The 15,447-nt window shown below is 33.8% G+C and overlaps 1 protein-coding gene across 1 annotated transcript in view; it reads left to right on the top strand.

Moving 5' to 3' along the window:
• Nucleotides 1–258: 258 nt before the first annotated feature.
• LOC113497229 (dnaJ homolog subfamily C member 10-like) overlaps nt 259–15,447 on the top strand; it is a 46,211-nt gene continuing 31,022 nt past the window's right edge. Inside the window, exon 1 of the mRNA XM_026876675.1 lies at nt 259–1,075. Within this exon, the coding sequence (XP_026732476.1) occupies nt 913–1,075 (163 nt within the window). The 5' untranslated portion in view covers nt 259–912. The remainder of the gene's footprint in view (nt 1,076–15,447) is intronic.

The raw sequence follows: 15,447 nt of genomic DNA, 5'->3' as shown, positions 1-15,447 counted from the left end.
AATTAACAAATGGAAGAAAAGTTATTAAAGTTTTACTGAGTAGCATTTCTATTAAAGTGGATGTGGGTAATTATATTGATCGCTCCATAGCCTTGATGTCACAGTACGTTGTCCATACTGTTCTCTCGGCGTGACGTATAAAGTTACGGTGGATAAGTAGATAGGCAACTACAATATGTAAGTGAAGTAAAAAATAAGAATATTTTGTTTATCAGAGGACTTAGAAAATAGACCATTGTAAAAAATCTGTCAATCATGAACAATGACGCACAATGCTGGTTTATGATTGACAGTAATTTTCATGTTGTAGTTTTTTCTCGGTACCTCTTTTTTGTATTCCGGTTGAACTCTTTGTTACCTCTTCTAAAAACTAAAAAGGCATTTATCACCTTGGGAGAAACGAGTAAGATTCAGGGTAGAGTGGACTTATTTTTTTATTCGTATCGATGTCACATGCATAAGGAAATTACATGCATAATAAATTGATACCTGTCGATAAAATTCGTCGAATTTAAGTGACCCAAGAGTCATCAAGTAATGAAGAAAATCTAGCTAACTAATGCTCGCTGTGAACCAGTACATCGCTCATCGGTCAGGTCTGTTGCCTTTGCCTGGCTGCTTGACTGTGTCGGAGTGTGGCGTGTGGCAGTCTGCTGACGACCTCGCGTTGTTTCGCACTGCGCGGACGCGCGAATACACACGCAATATCCGCAGATATTCGTGTTCCAATTACAAACATTTCAAATTCAAATAAATTCTAATGTAAAAATAAAATATTTTTATTTATCGAAATTAGATTCAAATATTTTAATTTTAACTTAACTTCTTCTGGTTATGTGGTGATTTAGTTTAATAAAATAATAAAATTATTAAGTGTAACCTTAAAAGTGTGTGCGTGAATTAAATATAAATATGGCAAAAGCTATAGCAATGCTGCAGGGCTTAGGCCAGAAAGTGAGCGGGAAGGAGCACCAGGAGTGTAGGACCCTGCAGGTCAACATGCCTCCTCCTTGTCCTGTTGATGTTGAGTTCAATAATATTAAGCTGACGGTGTCTGAAGGATTGACCTCACGAAGTAAGTAGAACGAAGCATTCCATAGTATTCGAACTAGTTTTATAAAAAGGAGAAATTCTTATACCGATTCTTGTTGCATTTGGAGTGGTTTTTAATGACTATGACCATTAAGCACTATGAAACAGATTAGTACTTCGTCTTATCATCAAGTTCGTAGCATCACAATTCGATCGATTTAATCGTTTAGCAGCTATTAAGGATAGTTCTGTTGTTCTCTTCGTCTATATCATTGTTATCATGGCTAAATATATTATTATTATTATACCTCTTCAACTATCAATAAACGCTGATAACAATTTACATAGGTCGCAATTATGCATTTAAGCGTATAAATAACAATATTCCTTTTACTGGTAGACATACAACAATAATTACATTCTAATTTAAAACAAATGCCTTTCATTTAAAACATGAAGAAAGTGTAAACTACACCTATGCATAAACATAAATAAATTATTTATTTTTTTGTGTCAATTAATTTAGATTTGAATTTGGAACAGATATTGACACAAAAAATACTTTTTTTACCCACTGATGATTTATTCGTGAACCCAAGCAAATTAATCTTCGCCGATTATAAGTCGGGTAAACGCAGGCTATTTTCATTTTTAATTTTTGAATAAAGAAAATGGAACCATGCCTCTGTAAACGATCTTGAGTCTTAAGGCTATAACTGTTAAAATAATTTATTTTATTTGAAATGAAATCGAAACATCCATTAAATTCTGGTTTTATTTTAAAAATTGTGTTAATTGTGTTATTCAGTTAGACTCGGCCAGATTATTCATTATTATAGGTTCACTTTATTTTTCAATGCCTTTTTCATGTTTTTTGTTATTGACATTTTTACTTCGACAGTCCGCTATACTATTTAGGTGTCTGAGATGGAAGCAAACGTAAATGTCAGTTTTAGTCAACATCACAATTTGGCACAATAAGCTAAAAACTTTGCTGCATTAGTTGTCTTTATTCAATTTCACCTATTTTCCTATTAGAAGTGAATACATTCGGAATAATTTTAAACAAAAAACATTACCTAACCAACACACATAACTCATAAGTGCAAAACTTTCTCAAATTAGAATGGATATCTATTCGTTTTCAAAATAATTTGAGTCTGCGTCGAGATGCATTTAGAAAGCGGTCTGGCTTAATATGGGGGTCAAGGAGGATCATTTCTTTTATACTCGGATTAATATTGTGACATCACCATTTATGAATCCGCCTTCATGTATTAGACTATAGTAGAGCCGTAATTCACTTCTTCCGGAGATTAAATGATCTCTACCACATGTTTTGAAATGCCAGTTGGATGGATCCGATACGTTTCCTCCAACATAATATCGTCATGTCTTGCCCTTGGTAGAGAAAGTTCATAAACATGTACACCTACTTTTACGTGAGAAATGACAACTGTTAACAAAATTACGGGGTATGTTTGACGTAAATACTGTCAGGCGATTCCGATATCGATGTTCGAGTACAGTTGTTTCTAAGCGACTTCATTAGTGTGTGTAGACTAAAAAGATGTGAAGTATTGGTAATCTAGTTTATACTCGACTAGCTGTTGCCCGCGACTTCGTCCCCGTGGGTAGAAGATATAAGTTATGATTTATACCTGCCCTGTTTTTTTTTCACATTTTCCATTGTATCTTCGCTCCTATTAGTCGCAGCCTTTATAGCCTAAAGCCTTCCTCGATGAATGGTCTATTCAACACAAAAATATTTTTTCAATTTGGACTAGTAGTTCCTGAGATTAGCGCGTTCAAACAAACAAACTCTTCAGCTTTATATATTAGTATAGATTTGATCTACATACATGATGCTTCCCATGGCTATCATAGCACCGAGCCGGTCCGAGCCTCTAAAATGACTGATTGATTTCTTCTACAGAATATTTTTTTGGGACGACTACGCAAAACGGCATTTATTTCTTTTGGGTTGCACAAACATCCAACATACATGCAAATAAACACTCAGTCTGTATAGCGTTCGTGAATCACACAAATGCTTGTCTTACGCGGGGATTCGAACTACCGAAACGTCGCGCACTGTGGGTTTGGCGTGGTGACCTTCACCACTCGGCTATCCGTGCCGTTATTATTTATAAACATAAACTTGACAGATACCTACTTTCTCGATAAAGACTAGGCCATGAACCACTAGGCACCTGACTAGGCAATGCTTGAACTAAGAATATTAGGATGGTCACATGATACGAAGCCCGTTATCGAACTTGAAAAATAAAAAATAACTTAGATATCGAAACTTTGTGTTATTGCGTTGATATTTTGTACTTGTAATCCTGCCATACTTAATATTTATTATTACTTATTATCACACTTATTTACATTATTACATGTCACATATTGATTCTCAGAAAGGCTTTTACTCAAGTTACACTATTGCACAGTTCATTGCGTCAAATACGTACTAATAGAAATAGGTTTCTTGCGCACTGCACAGGAAGCTAGAGAAAACATTCACGGTGGACGTCAAGCCTTTTAAAATAAGACTGTTGTAGTTGTAGAAGCAAGATGGCGCACTACCCGGCGTAGAACGGTATCTCTCTTCCACAAATGCAAGTCTTTCGTGCAGAGGCAGCGGTACGCTCTCAGGTTGTGCCATGCGTTTGCGATTGCTATCTCAATACCAAGTTGGGTTATCTACTAATTGTTAGATATTACTTACATACTTACTTACAGATTTTGAAACAAAATTAAAATTCGATCAAAATATATTTTTATGGAATAATGAGCGCCAAGCTTGAAGAAGTTCCTTCCTATCCATAGCATATTAAGAAATTCAATTTTAGTTTTTAAAACTGAACATAAAAACCTTTCTATACAATCACTTAAAAAAAACCGTATCAGCGTCTGTTGCGTAGTTTTTAAGATATAAGCACACTTATAGGGACAGACAGTGATGGCAAATTCTTTTATATATACCTTTATAAAGGTTTTATTGAGAATGAATGATATATTTTTATTTTTCAATTATATGTTTTAATCACCTATAATTACTTATTACATAAACATGATAAGGGTGGCGTGCTGCATGCAAGCGTGCCCTGACATTGACTCAGAATAAAATTGTTTCAACAATTAATATTATCAGGGTCCCACACTAAAAGGTATCTCGGTTTTTATTAATCATAAAATAGTTAAATATTAATTTAGATTAATAATTTTAAATGGACGCGAGAATTTTTATTCTTATTATTAATCTTGACATATTTAAAAACCTTTGATTAGCTCTGGGATATTTCAGTCTATTTTCAATAATCGATAGACAGGGTTACAAGCTTATTGTGTTACGTGTAGTTGTAGATAATGCCATTTTTAATACATTCAATCAACAAGTTAAAGCTCATTTTATTGATAGTTAAATGACTACCAAAGTCATAAAATAACAATATACATACACTTAATTATGTCAACGACGCATTGGCAATTTTATCACACAAGGTCAAGCTACAATAAATATAGTTATAAACTTTACAACAAATCATTTACCAAAATGAATTAAATAAAATTACATGATTTACAATGCAGACAAAGTCGCGGGCCGCATCTAGTAAACTATAAACCTCCCACAGCTGACACAGCCTTTACATACTTTTTTTTTTACTTAAAAAAGGTAAACAATGTTGGCGGGTATTTTTATATAATGTAATCACATATCTAATATAAATAAACGATTGATATATTTCAGTGGTATATTCGATTTTGCAATCTTTATCGTTTATTTATTTAACGGTGAACTCGTATTTATCGGGAAAGCATGACTAATTCCTTTTCTAACTCACGCAGCGATTTTAAAATGAGTTTTCTACACAAAACACACTGAGTATTTTGTATCCTTTTTTTAAGTACCTAAACAAATAGTCAAAAATAATCAAGGGACATTGCAACGACTTTACTCACACTCAATCTCATCAAGAAACCATCTACGTGTATGTATATGTATCTTACAGTCCGGATGAACTGTCAAAGTCCTCCCCCTGAAAACGAAGGTCTACGGCTAATCAGCGACGACAGACGACAATCATTATCATCATATTTTGATGTTTCCCATGCGAACAAAAGGTACCTATTATACATACATAAGTCAATAATCTTTTATTTGTTCAAAAACTGTAGATTGTCAGCGAGACGTGACGATTACAATGCAATTCACACAAGCACTCAATTATTACATCGTAAATTATTTAGTTTTCAAACTGACATTGCAACAGAACAGACTGGAATAATTCATATCTAAAAATAAAAAGGAATTTAACGAATTCAAAGTTTTCCGCATGTTTTTCTCATATATACACACCGGTTTACTTCTTAATTGTTTGTCCGTCTTTAAGTTATTTTTCATAACTAATTTCAATGCATTCTATAAATTATATAAATTCATTCATTTTGTTATTGACTTTACTAGAATTGTAAGTGTCAAACTATTGTGTAGTAATACGAGTAATAATGCTTACGAAATAAAACAATGCTGACTTTGCTTTTTAATAGTCTAAGTAGTAATGTGTTTACACTGTACTTTTTGTAATAAGACCTATTTAGAGTGGAATCATAAAGTTAAAATGAGAATTTATGTATAGAATTTTTTTTGTCTACGTTTGTGTACCGCCCTTGGCGGTTTAGATACACAAATCAGTCTCTGCCGTTCAAAGGGTGACTGCGTATCTTCATTCATTTTATTGGATAACACTGCATCGTAAGACTGTTATCTAGAATAAATTATTTTCTTTCGCAAATACTTTTCATTAACCACGATATATGAACGGACACTATGACTATACTTTGTGACCTCATTAATACTGAAAAAAAAAACATTAATAATTGTCTCCATCCACTAATAAATTGTGTCGCAAACAGGACAGGTTGCGCTGCTATTAAACTTTTTTACTATTAATTAGCAATGACCATTGTCTTAAAGACTAGTCTAGCTAATTGCTAAACAGGAAGTACTATCAGTAAAGATTGCGCCATGCACCTTGACCGTCACGTAATCAACGGATAGGTGTTGCTTGCATACACACATGTACATAGTAATGCATTTTGGCACGAGCTTTGAGTGCTGACGAAGACTGAATCCTTTTTGGAGTCAAAGACCTTGATTGTATGAATCATAGTACAACATAATGATGTTTTCTGTTGCTAATGAACAACTATGTTGCACCTCTGACACTTAGTAACAAAGACTTTCATTAATAAAACATTATATTGGCAAAATTTCCTTGTTTTGACGAAGATGAGATTTTCAGGCACTTACCGGCGATATCCTGAAATGAAAAATACTCGACAAGACCTAGCCCTAAGACCCCGGCCCCAATTCCGCTATTGACAATTGCCGATTAATGTATGCAAATTGGATAAAATTTTACAGTATTCTTATCCTCCCAAGCATCTGCTAACAAAATAATTGGAAATTCATTGCGTTGATAGTGAGTGTTCCACCCCGTACAGAATTTTTTCAATTGGCCTTTGTAAATAGCAGAATTTCTGCTTAGATAGTAAGTAGTACGAGTCAATGGCCGCCCTTTGAGCACATACTTCTTTTCCATGTTGCTTTAGCAAAAAAAAATCGATTGAAATACAGCTTACAATACTCTACAAATACCATGAAGTACCAACATAAGTGCCTATATTCCTGGAACATAACAACTTGAAGTGTCCAGACGAAAACATTGATACAATCCAAAACAAAATATCCAAGAAAAATCAAGTTTGACCGGTTTTGCACCAGTCGGTCCCTTAGTACCGAATGACTTGTGCAGCAAACAACCTTATACGTATGTATTTATAATTACTGAATAATGATGTTAGTGGTCTAAGTAAAGTGTGTCTTACTAATGAACTGGTCCTAATATGTTATACAACCTGTTCAGACAAATCCCGGTCATATTCCGCTCCTGTGCAACGATAGTAATATAATAAAATATTCACTTACTAGGAAAAATCGGACCTAATAAATAAATACTTGACGAGTTTTTTTTTGGGAAAATCAATTCATACATATCACACATAATTATCATCATCAGACAGCTCTAACTCTCTAAATAGTCATTGCTATGACTTTTTTTCACATCATTTTTGGTCATATAAATTTTCAACAGTTAACCTGTACCTGCATATTACCGAGCGCTCAGGTATAATTGATCACTAAAAGGTTTTATACCACAATATAAAACGGATCTTTTTATAGCAACATAGTTTGTGAAAGTACCAAAATAAACCGCTAGATAACGGTACATTATTTCAGGTCATCTAGAAGAAATATGACCAAACCGAGACCTAGACACCTTGGCCGTGATAAAAGCCTTGACCATACTATTAAGTGAACATTATGTAATAAAACATTATCAATATAATGACAATGCTATTTATAATATACTTTGCGGTCACGGGACGCTCTTAACGCAAAATGATAATGATTAGACAATAGTATTATAATTTACTTTTATGATATTATGATGGAATTTTGCAACCAAACTTTTTTGTAATGGAGCGATAGGCTATATGACTGTTTTCGCCAGTAATTATTTTACTGAATTGTTGACTTAGATATCGCTTTGGTTTTAAAAAAATCTAGATCGAGAACAAAATATAAATGAATAAAACTAACTGAGTGAATGAATACAGCAAGCATTTAAAGCGGTGTTAGAAAGCCTTAACCTTGATTTGTATGTTAATGCACTAGATAAATGAGAACATCGCAGTACTTGTATCATAACCGTGAACGGATACAATATGTCCGTAAAAGGTCACTGACACTCACTTTTTGCATCAACAGTTCGCACAGCTTCCTTACTTAGGTACTTTACGAGTTTATCGAAAAGCAAAGGTTTGTTTACAAAATATAAGTTTTTTTTTTAACATATAATAAATGCGGACAACATCACATACATTGTTCTGAACCCAAAGTAAGTTGCTAGAACTGTTATGGAATTCAGATACAACGAAGGTACCACAAACACCCAGACCCGAGACAATGTAGAAATAAGATTTTTTACATTGACCCGACCGGGGATCGAACCCGGGACCTCAGAGCTAGCGACACCTTGAAACCGGTGCGTACGCCACTCGACCACGGACGTCGTCAAAAGTATGTTTATTAAAGGTTTAAATTGTTTTCTTTTCATAAGTAATGGTTTTTTTTTGCTTAATTATTTTTACCTGTACCTTTTGGAAATCAGATAAAAATACCAACGATTTTTATACAATTTTGACTTGTAGCATTCGGCAACATGAATGCATGATCAACATTATTGTCAAAGTCGGTTTCCCTGTTAGTTTTATGATTCATGCAATTTTGTGTTCAAGTAGCTCTCAATGCACTGACTAAGAAAAGCAAACAGTTAGAAGCAGTAAACTTATTCAAACCTGAGACACTTTAGATTTGCGTATCATCCTGTTATTGCAAGTATTGATTAGTCATGAGCTGCTTCAGAAACAACCTATAGTTAATTGGACATAATCGTCGACAATTATATGTATACGTGAATAGAAAACGCAATGGTTTTTTCCTTTAGTGTTAAGAAAATTGTGTTTTCTTAAAGCTGTTTTTATAAATCTTTTACTGACCTACAGGCCTACATGGTTTGTATACTTAAACTTCAGTCAGAGATCAAGGTCGTCATCAAACAAATATCAAATGATTAGTTTTCTTTACTCAGTATTAGTCATATTTTCACGTGTAATTTCGTGATGAGTTATTTCAATATACCGTTATGGCATTTGTCAAAAATAAACGATATTTTACGAGTATGCATTTATCAAATAATATGTAAGGTTTATTTGGTTACTTTTTAAGAAGTTGAGAGTTTACGGGGTGTCCTCTTTTTGCATACGAATTATTTATGCGAAAATTTTCCTTTATGTCCTAGACAATTCTAAAGTCCAGTTCATATCAGATTTTTTGTGCTGGATTTTATTTTATATTACCTCGTATCGATCTATCAAGTTTTTTGTTTAAATTGGAACCAGTATTCCTTAGTAATTATTTCTAATCGAGTGGGTGTATGTACATGTAGACCTTCATCTGTCTACATTATATTATATTAATAGAGGTTAAATTTGACGTTGCTGGGGGCTATCTCAGTATATATTCAAACGATTTTGAAATTTATTTTAACAATAAAAGTCACGTTATTTGTGAGTAAAGTGGGCTATATATCAAAACGAATGCCTGACGAAGCAGGCACGAGTCAACTTCTATCACATAATTGATTGTTATAAAAAAACTCCCGACTAACCCACTATCAAATTTCTCAAGCTTAGAACTCTCTTAATTTTTTAACTCAATTTCAACCCCCACAATTGAAACGGTTCATGCGATTTTTATCGAAAACGTCTAAGAACACTCGCAACACTAATCGAACTTTAAATAAAAAAAAGTAAATTGAAATCGTTCAATCCGTTTGGGAGCTATGACGCCACAGGCCAACAGAAACGTCAAAATCATAACATCTTTTGACATTGAGGTTAACAAAACTATTACTACTGCAAGGCAGAATCTATCTTAGCACAATTCCATAAACGTATCTAAGTAAAGTTGTTTACAAACATTGTTTGAACGTCGCAACTAAACAATGCCATTAACATTTATGTTTGAGAATATAATATGTTATATGGTTATACAGGCTTATTCTAATCTGTTAGCCTTTTGAAACTAAACTCAGCTACCAAACATGATATTGTCCAACGGTTATACATGGTGATTTTTTAGTCGTCTTACAAAACAGTTCATGTATCCGACACAAAATACCCCTAGGCTAATAATATACTCTTAAAAATGATAAAAACGCCGCCGCCCGCGCCCCTCACCATTGTTACAAGGCTCGGAAAGCGCTCGCAACAGAGCTGTGTTTCTAAAAAACTACGAATTGCATCATAATATTGAATAAAAATTGCATTTTAAATTTATTCAAATTTCATAAATACCTATTTTTTTATCATGAACGTGTTCTAGTCATTGGATACCTGAACTGGGCTGCTTTTGTAAGACGACTAAGAAATCACGGTGTATATTGTTTGTATTGAAAAAAAAAAACAAATTTATTTTCACATCGCGCGCTGTGTTTCTATAATTATAATTAAATCGTTTTTATATTTCGTCTAATTTATGAGAAGAGTTTTTGTCCTAGCATTTTTTGCATGCAGGCCAAGTTTTTACAATCCTGCGTCATATCGATATAAATTTAATCTTGATTTATAACCGGACAAGTCGGACTTGCAAACCGACCCTACCACCACTTTTTTTAATACAACTATAAATTAATAGTTTTCTGACTAATTCCTGTAAGATATAACTTCTTCTTCATAATTCGACCATTAATCACGTGATTATTATTCCCTTTGCAAATATATGGCCATATCTTTTGATAGCCTAGGCGTGAAGGGATTTTTTCCTCAGCTGCAAGGAACCGCAGATCCTGAATCAGTTTTAGGATTAATTTTAACTTTATACCTTTGCCTTATAAGTGGAAAACGAAGTTTGTCACAGGCAAGGAGTCATAACAGGTATATAAAAGAGGTGTTCCTTTTCTTCCATTAGAGGTACCCTAAAATAGGTACAAAGTGTAGTGTTCCTATGTGAAACAGATTGTATTTCTAATTAAATTCATTGGTAATAAAAAATGATACAAACAATTACGAGAAACTAGTTACTCTACTCGAAACACATTGGGCAAGAGCGAATCCAACACATACGCATAAAATGTACATTGATAGAAAAAAAAAATCTATTTCACATATCCGGATGATTCGTTATCTAGCACTATATAGGTCGAGAGGAGAAATTAAAAATAATTAATAATTTAATTCGTCAACTCGTCCCTTCTATCAATTAATATGGAAATTTAAACTTGATTTTACTGAGAATTACAAATCAACCACGTATCCGATACATTCCACATTATCTTACTATAACGGTTACTGGTATGGTCTTAATACTTACTAACAAAGTGGTGTAACATACGGACAGACACACAACACAATTCCGATTTATGTTTTTCGAATACGGAACTCAAAAGTCTTGTGTATGTAAAAAAAATAGCAGCGTGAGCTAAATTCTGTAAAAAAGTATTCGTTTACATAATAATTAAATGGTAATTATTATAATTAAATAGGAAAAACAAGACTATACGTTTTACGTAAAAAAAATTGTTTCAAAATGATTGCCCGTAAAAATATTAGTTAAAAGGTTGTTTACTACCGGTTATCTTCTAAGTACAGAATTGATATCGTGGCTACCAATTATTCATCAGAGTTGTAATTTACGTCTTTAAAGCGTGTATAGAGATTAGTTAAATAATACCAGAGTAGAAACAGCACTGTAAACTATAAGGAGCCTGCCTCCACTTAAGACTGCCTAAGACAGCAGTTGCAGCTGTGTAAGTAAACGAACCAAGGTTCGAGACGTCGGTGACACAATAACGAGGCTGAAGTGGAGCTGGGCAGGCCACTTGGGCAGACGAAGTGACGGCAGGTGGACTAAGGCGGTGACAGACTGGTGGCCAAGACAAGGCAAAAGAAGCGTCGGTCGTATGGGAGCAAGATGGGTCGATGACATAATAAAGGTCTCGGGTCGAGTCTGGATGAGGCTAGCACAGGACCGTAGAAAGGGGAGGCTGTGGATGATGAAGCTGATGAAGTAAGACGGCGCACTTTTCATAAAGCGTCATCTCGTTTCCACACGTTCAAGTCTTACTTCAAGAGATTATTAGACCCCCTGAACTACTTTATTTTGCTACTATTGTCATTCATATTACGTTGTCATGATACTGAGTTAACCACAATCACGTGTATGATCGCACGTGAACTCAGTCCAGTTAGCTGTAATCTGTTTAAAATGACGTTGTAGAAATCTACAATAACAATATGCGTAGTTAAATGCACTATAGACCTATATAATAGTGAGGAAGAAAATATGTCCTTGACTAATTATAGTACGTAAATTGGTTACTTTAGAAACACGAATATGGGTAAATCTAGGTTTCTCTGGTAAGTTTTTAGGCTATGATTAAAATGTTATTAAATTAAATATAGTGTATTTCATATTTAGCCTGGATGGACAGCTGAGTGGTACGGTCACCACGCGAAATCTCCTAGGCCTAGCATTTTCGTGATCTAACCATGCTTGTTTTGAGCCTGGTTGCTTGTGATTTGATTGTTTGTAAGAATCCCCGCGATACAAGGATTTAACTATACAAAGCGGCAGTCGGCTTTTTGAAAAAAAAATCTATACTGCTTCTCATGAAGTTGAAAGCTACAAAACTGTTCTATTTCACAAGAGTTCGAACTTTAATCAATAACCTTTGGTTTAGAAATAGGGTTTACTAGAAAATCTTGCTTTCACAGTAACATAAATAAATCCGTTAGTACGTATACATACAGATAGTTTAATTATGTAGAATGTACTACCAATAATGTTTCACTGTATGGCCGCCGTAATACATAATAAGATGTAATGTATACCTATATTATAATTTTAGATTATATTAAAAAACAAACATGTAACTTTTTTTATAATTGAGTTTTGTTTTATTCGTTTTTTTGCCGTATTTTGCTCAGTCCCTTGTCAGCGATATAAAAACCTGAACAAAAACAACATTTCATAATTATTGTTTTGATATTATACATGGAAGTTTAAATTGAATTTATTAGTTATGGCTATGGCCCGTAGCACCGTAGGTCTTCCCTGTTCCAAGCAAAAGCCTATAAATCTAACCTCTAGGTCCTAGGTAGCTAGGTACGGGCCTCTTTTCATATAGAGATGGTAGACTGATCATTTCATTTCAACATTCGGCTCTTCAGATTCCAATATTAGGAGAATCCAGGTTTCCTCATGAAGCTTTCCTTCCCCGTAAGTCAGTAGTGAACACATTGGTTCTTTGCCTGCGTTGGAATCGAACCTGCATCTCGTGCATATAAAGCCATTCATAGAACCGGAAGGCCACCACGTATTATTATTGCTGCATATAAAAATCTCTGAAAGCATATAGTCAAGCGAGGAACTGGTTTTCTTATATACACAGTTAATAAGGAAACTATCCTGTTGAACTACGAGAACATAACCTTTAGTGCCATTGACGTACCTACGTGTGTAAATATGCATTTTAATAACCGACAGATCATCAATTAATTAACCTATGCACAATCTTGATAAGTGAGAGGATTAAAAAGTTACAGGTGTAAACACAAGACTTTATGCTTTAAAACATTTAATTCTAGTCTTAAAATTAGGCACATTATAGATTTTAGAGGGATTTTTCAGCACGAATAACCAAGTGGTTGAGGTGATCACACCAAACCCACAGTGCGCCCTGTGTCGCAGGTTCCACGAATGATTGTTCTGAATCTGGGTGTTTTACGAAAGTGACTTAAGTAAATATTTGTGAAGCCCTCCGCGTTACAAGGATAACATTGATAATTGCGGGAGTCGTATAAAAAAATAAAACATATTTACCCAATGATTTCTTATTTCTTCATGATTATTCTAGTTTCTCAAAGCAGCATTCGATTATTAAGTAAATATTTTTTGTTAAAATGTGTCATGCTAGAAATATAGAAACTGAATATACAGAATTACAGAAAGACGAAACCGGTCCCCAAAAATCTTTCTAATTGCATAAACTCAATAGTAGGTGTTTAGATTTCGTAGGTGACACATTCCACACATACATGTCGTTATTACTATGCGCACTAATATTTTAGACCAACACGCTGATTAAATTATTACACGTCGAAGTATCAAGTTACAAAATAGTTGCATCAGTGCGTTGCAAACGTATTCGATTTGTTTCCGTAATATAGTCACAACGGCGAAACAACTGTATATTATACTTTTATTAACTTGCTAACATGATAATTATGTAGAAACATGTTTTTAACCTGTGACTTGGTAACTTAGTGTTTACGTTAGTTACTAGCTAGTGACATTGTTAGAGAGCGTCGTAAAGCTAGACAATTAACAGCACGTTTCTCAATTAATAAGGCTGAAATTCGTTTTTCCAAACATTGGCTCCAATTTCGTCCATCAGTCAATCGTCTTAGGCAAATAGAAAATTCTTTTGGGGAACTAGATAGCCAACCTTTCTAACCAACTAAGGCAATTTATGTTGCTTATAAGTATTACGATCAAAGGCAGATTGTTTGATGAAAATAAAATAAGAAATTGGAGACTGAAAATAGGGTTGTAATGAGAAAAACATCTATTAGAATCGAATGATTTCGATGATGTTTACTCTAACACAATAAACATTTATTTTCCAATACAATGAAGTTGACGGCAGTCGTTTATTTAAAAAAAAAAACATTGCCCTATTATTGTTGTTTCTACAATTATAAATACATTTCGACTACAGATAGGACGACAGTTTAGAACGCAGATTATTCTTGTAAGGGGTATTTCCTAGTTCTCAAAGTGTATGTTTTTATGGTAAATAGCATTCATAAAATGTCAATAAAAACAAATTGATTAGATCACCTCTACATCGTGTTGTAACGGATACTTGATTTATTATTTATTTACTAAATATCTCAGACACGTTTAAACGATGCACGAGTCGATGTTTGAACTCCTTGGATTATATCAACGCTGCATGTGTTTATATCGTTGCCAAGTTTAGAATATAATTGTATCATTGATTAAATAGCAGTAAAATGAAAGTATTTCAAGTGTAAGGCAAAGATAAAAAGGTGCTGAAACATTTGATACTTTACCAACGATATTTTTTAATAATATGTAACGGTTACAGTGTACTGTGTAACTCAGTTATTTCAAAACAATATGTATCGCAAACCTGCAATGTGCAAGCGTTTTCATTGCTTAATTCCCTTTTATACGGGACTTTATATGGAAAGAGACCTAATGATAAGATAAAGAACCTAAAAGAACCCTATACTGATTTCATAAAGTTAATTAAAGTAATGGTCGGATTTGGAAAAGCTTTTCAATGTTGAATTCATTAAGAAAGGCTATACGACATACCATCACGTTATGATTAATAGGAGCAGAGCAGTAGTGAAATACGATAAAAAACTTGTAAAAGAGGCTTACCAACTTATATCTTTATAGCCATGCAGGCGAATTCGCATGCAAGAGCTAGTGAACATTACAAACTTATATATTTATGTAAGTTTGGAAATGTTTCATTATTTTCTATATAAATACTAAAATGTTCCTATAATTTAAGGAACATGTTAGCGGAAACATTGTTGACACGTGAAAATTTACTAGCAGATAACAAAGTTATTAGTGTAACAAGGGATCCCTTAATTGCAGACAAAGTAATGCTAATTAAAAAAGAATCATCATTAAAACAACCGGCCAAGTTCCAGTCGAACTAATTCACGATGGTTCTG

This window comes from Trichoplusia ni, chromosome 9, assembly GCF_003590095.1.
Source record: "Trichoplusia ni isolate ovarian cell line Hi5 chromosome 9, tn1, whole genome shotgun sequence".
Taxonomy (NCBI): Eukaryota; Metazoa; Arthropoda; class Insecta; order Lepidoptera; family Noctuidae; genus Trichoplusia; species Trichoplusia ni.
The sequence above is the reverse complement of the archived record's forward strand: the minus strand, read 5'-3'. Positions and strand labels throughout refer to the sequence as shown.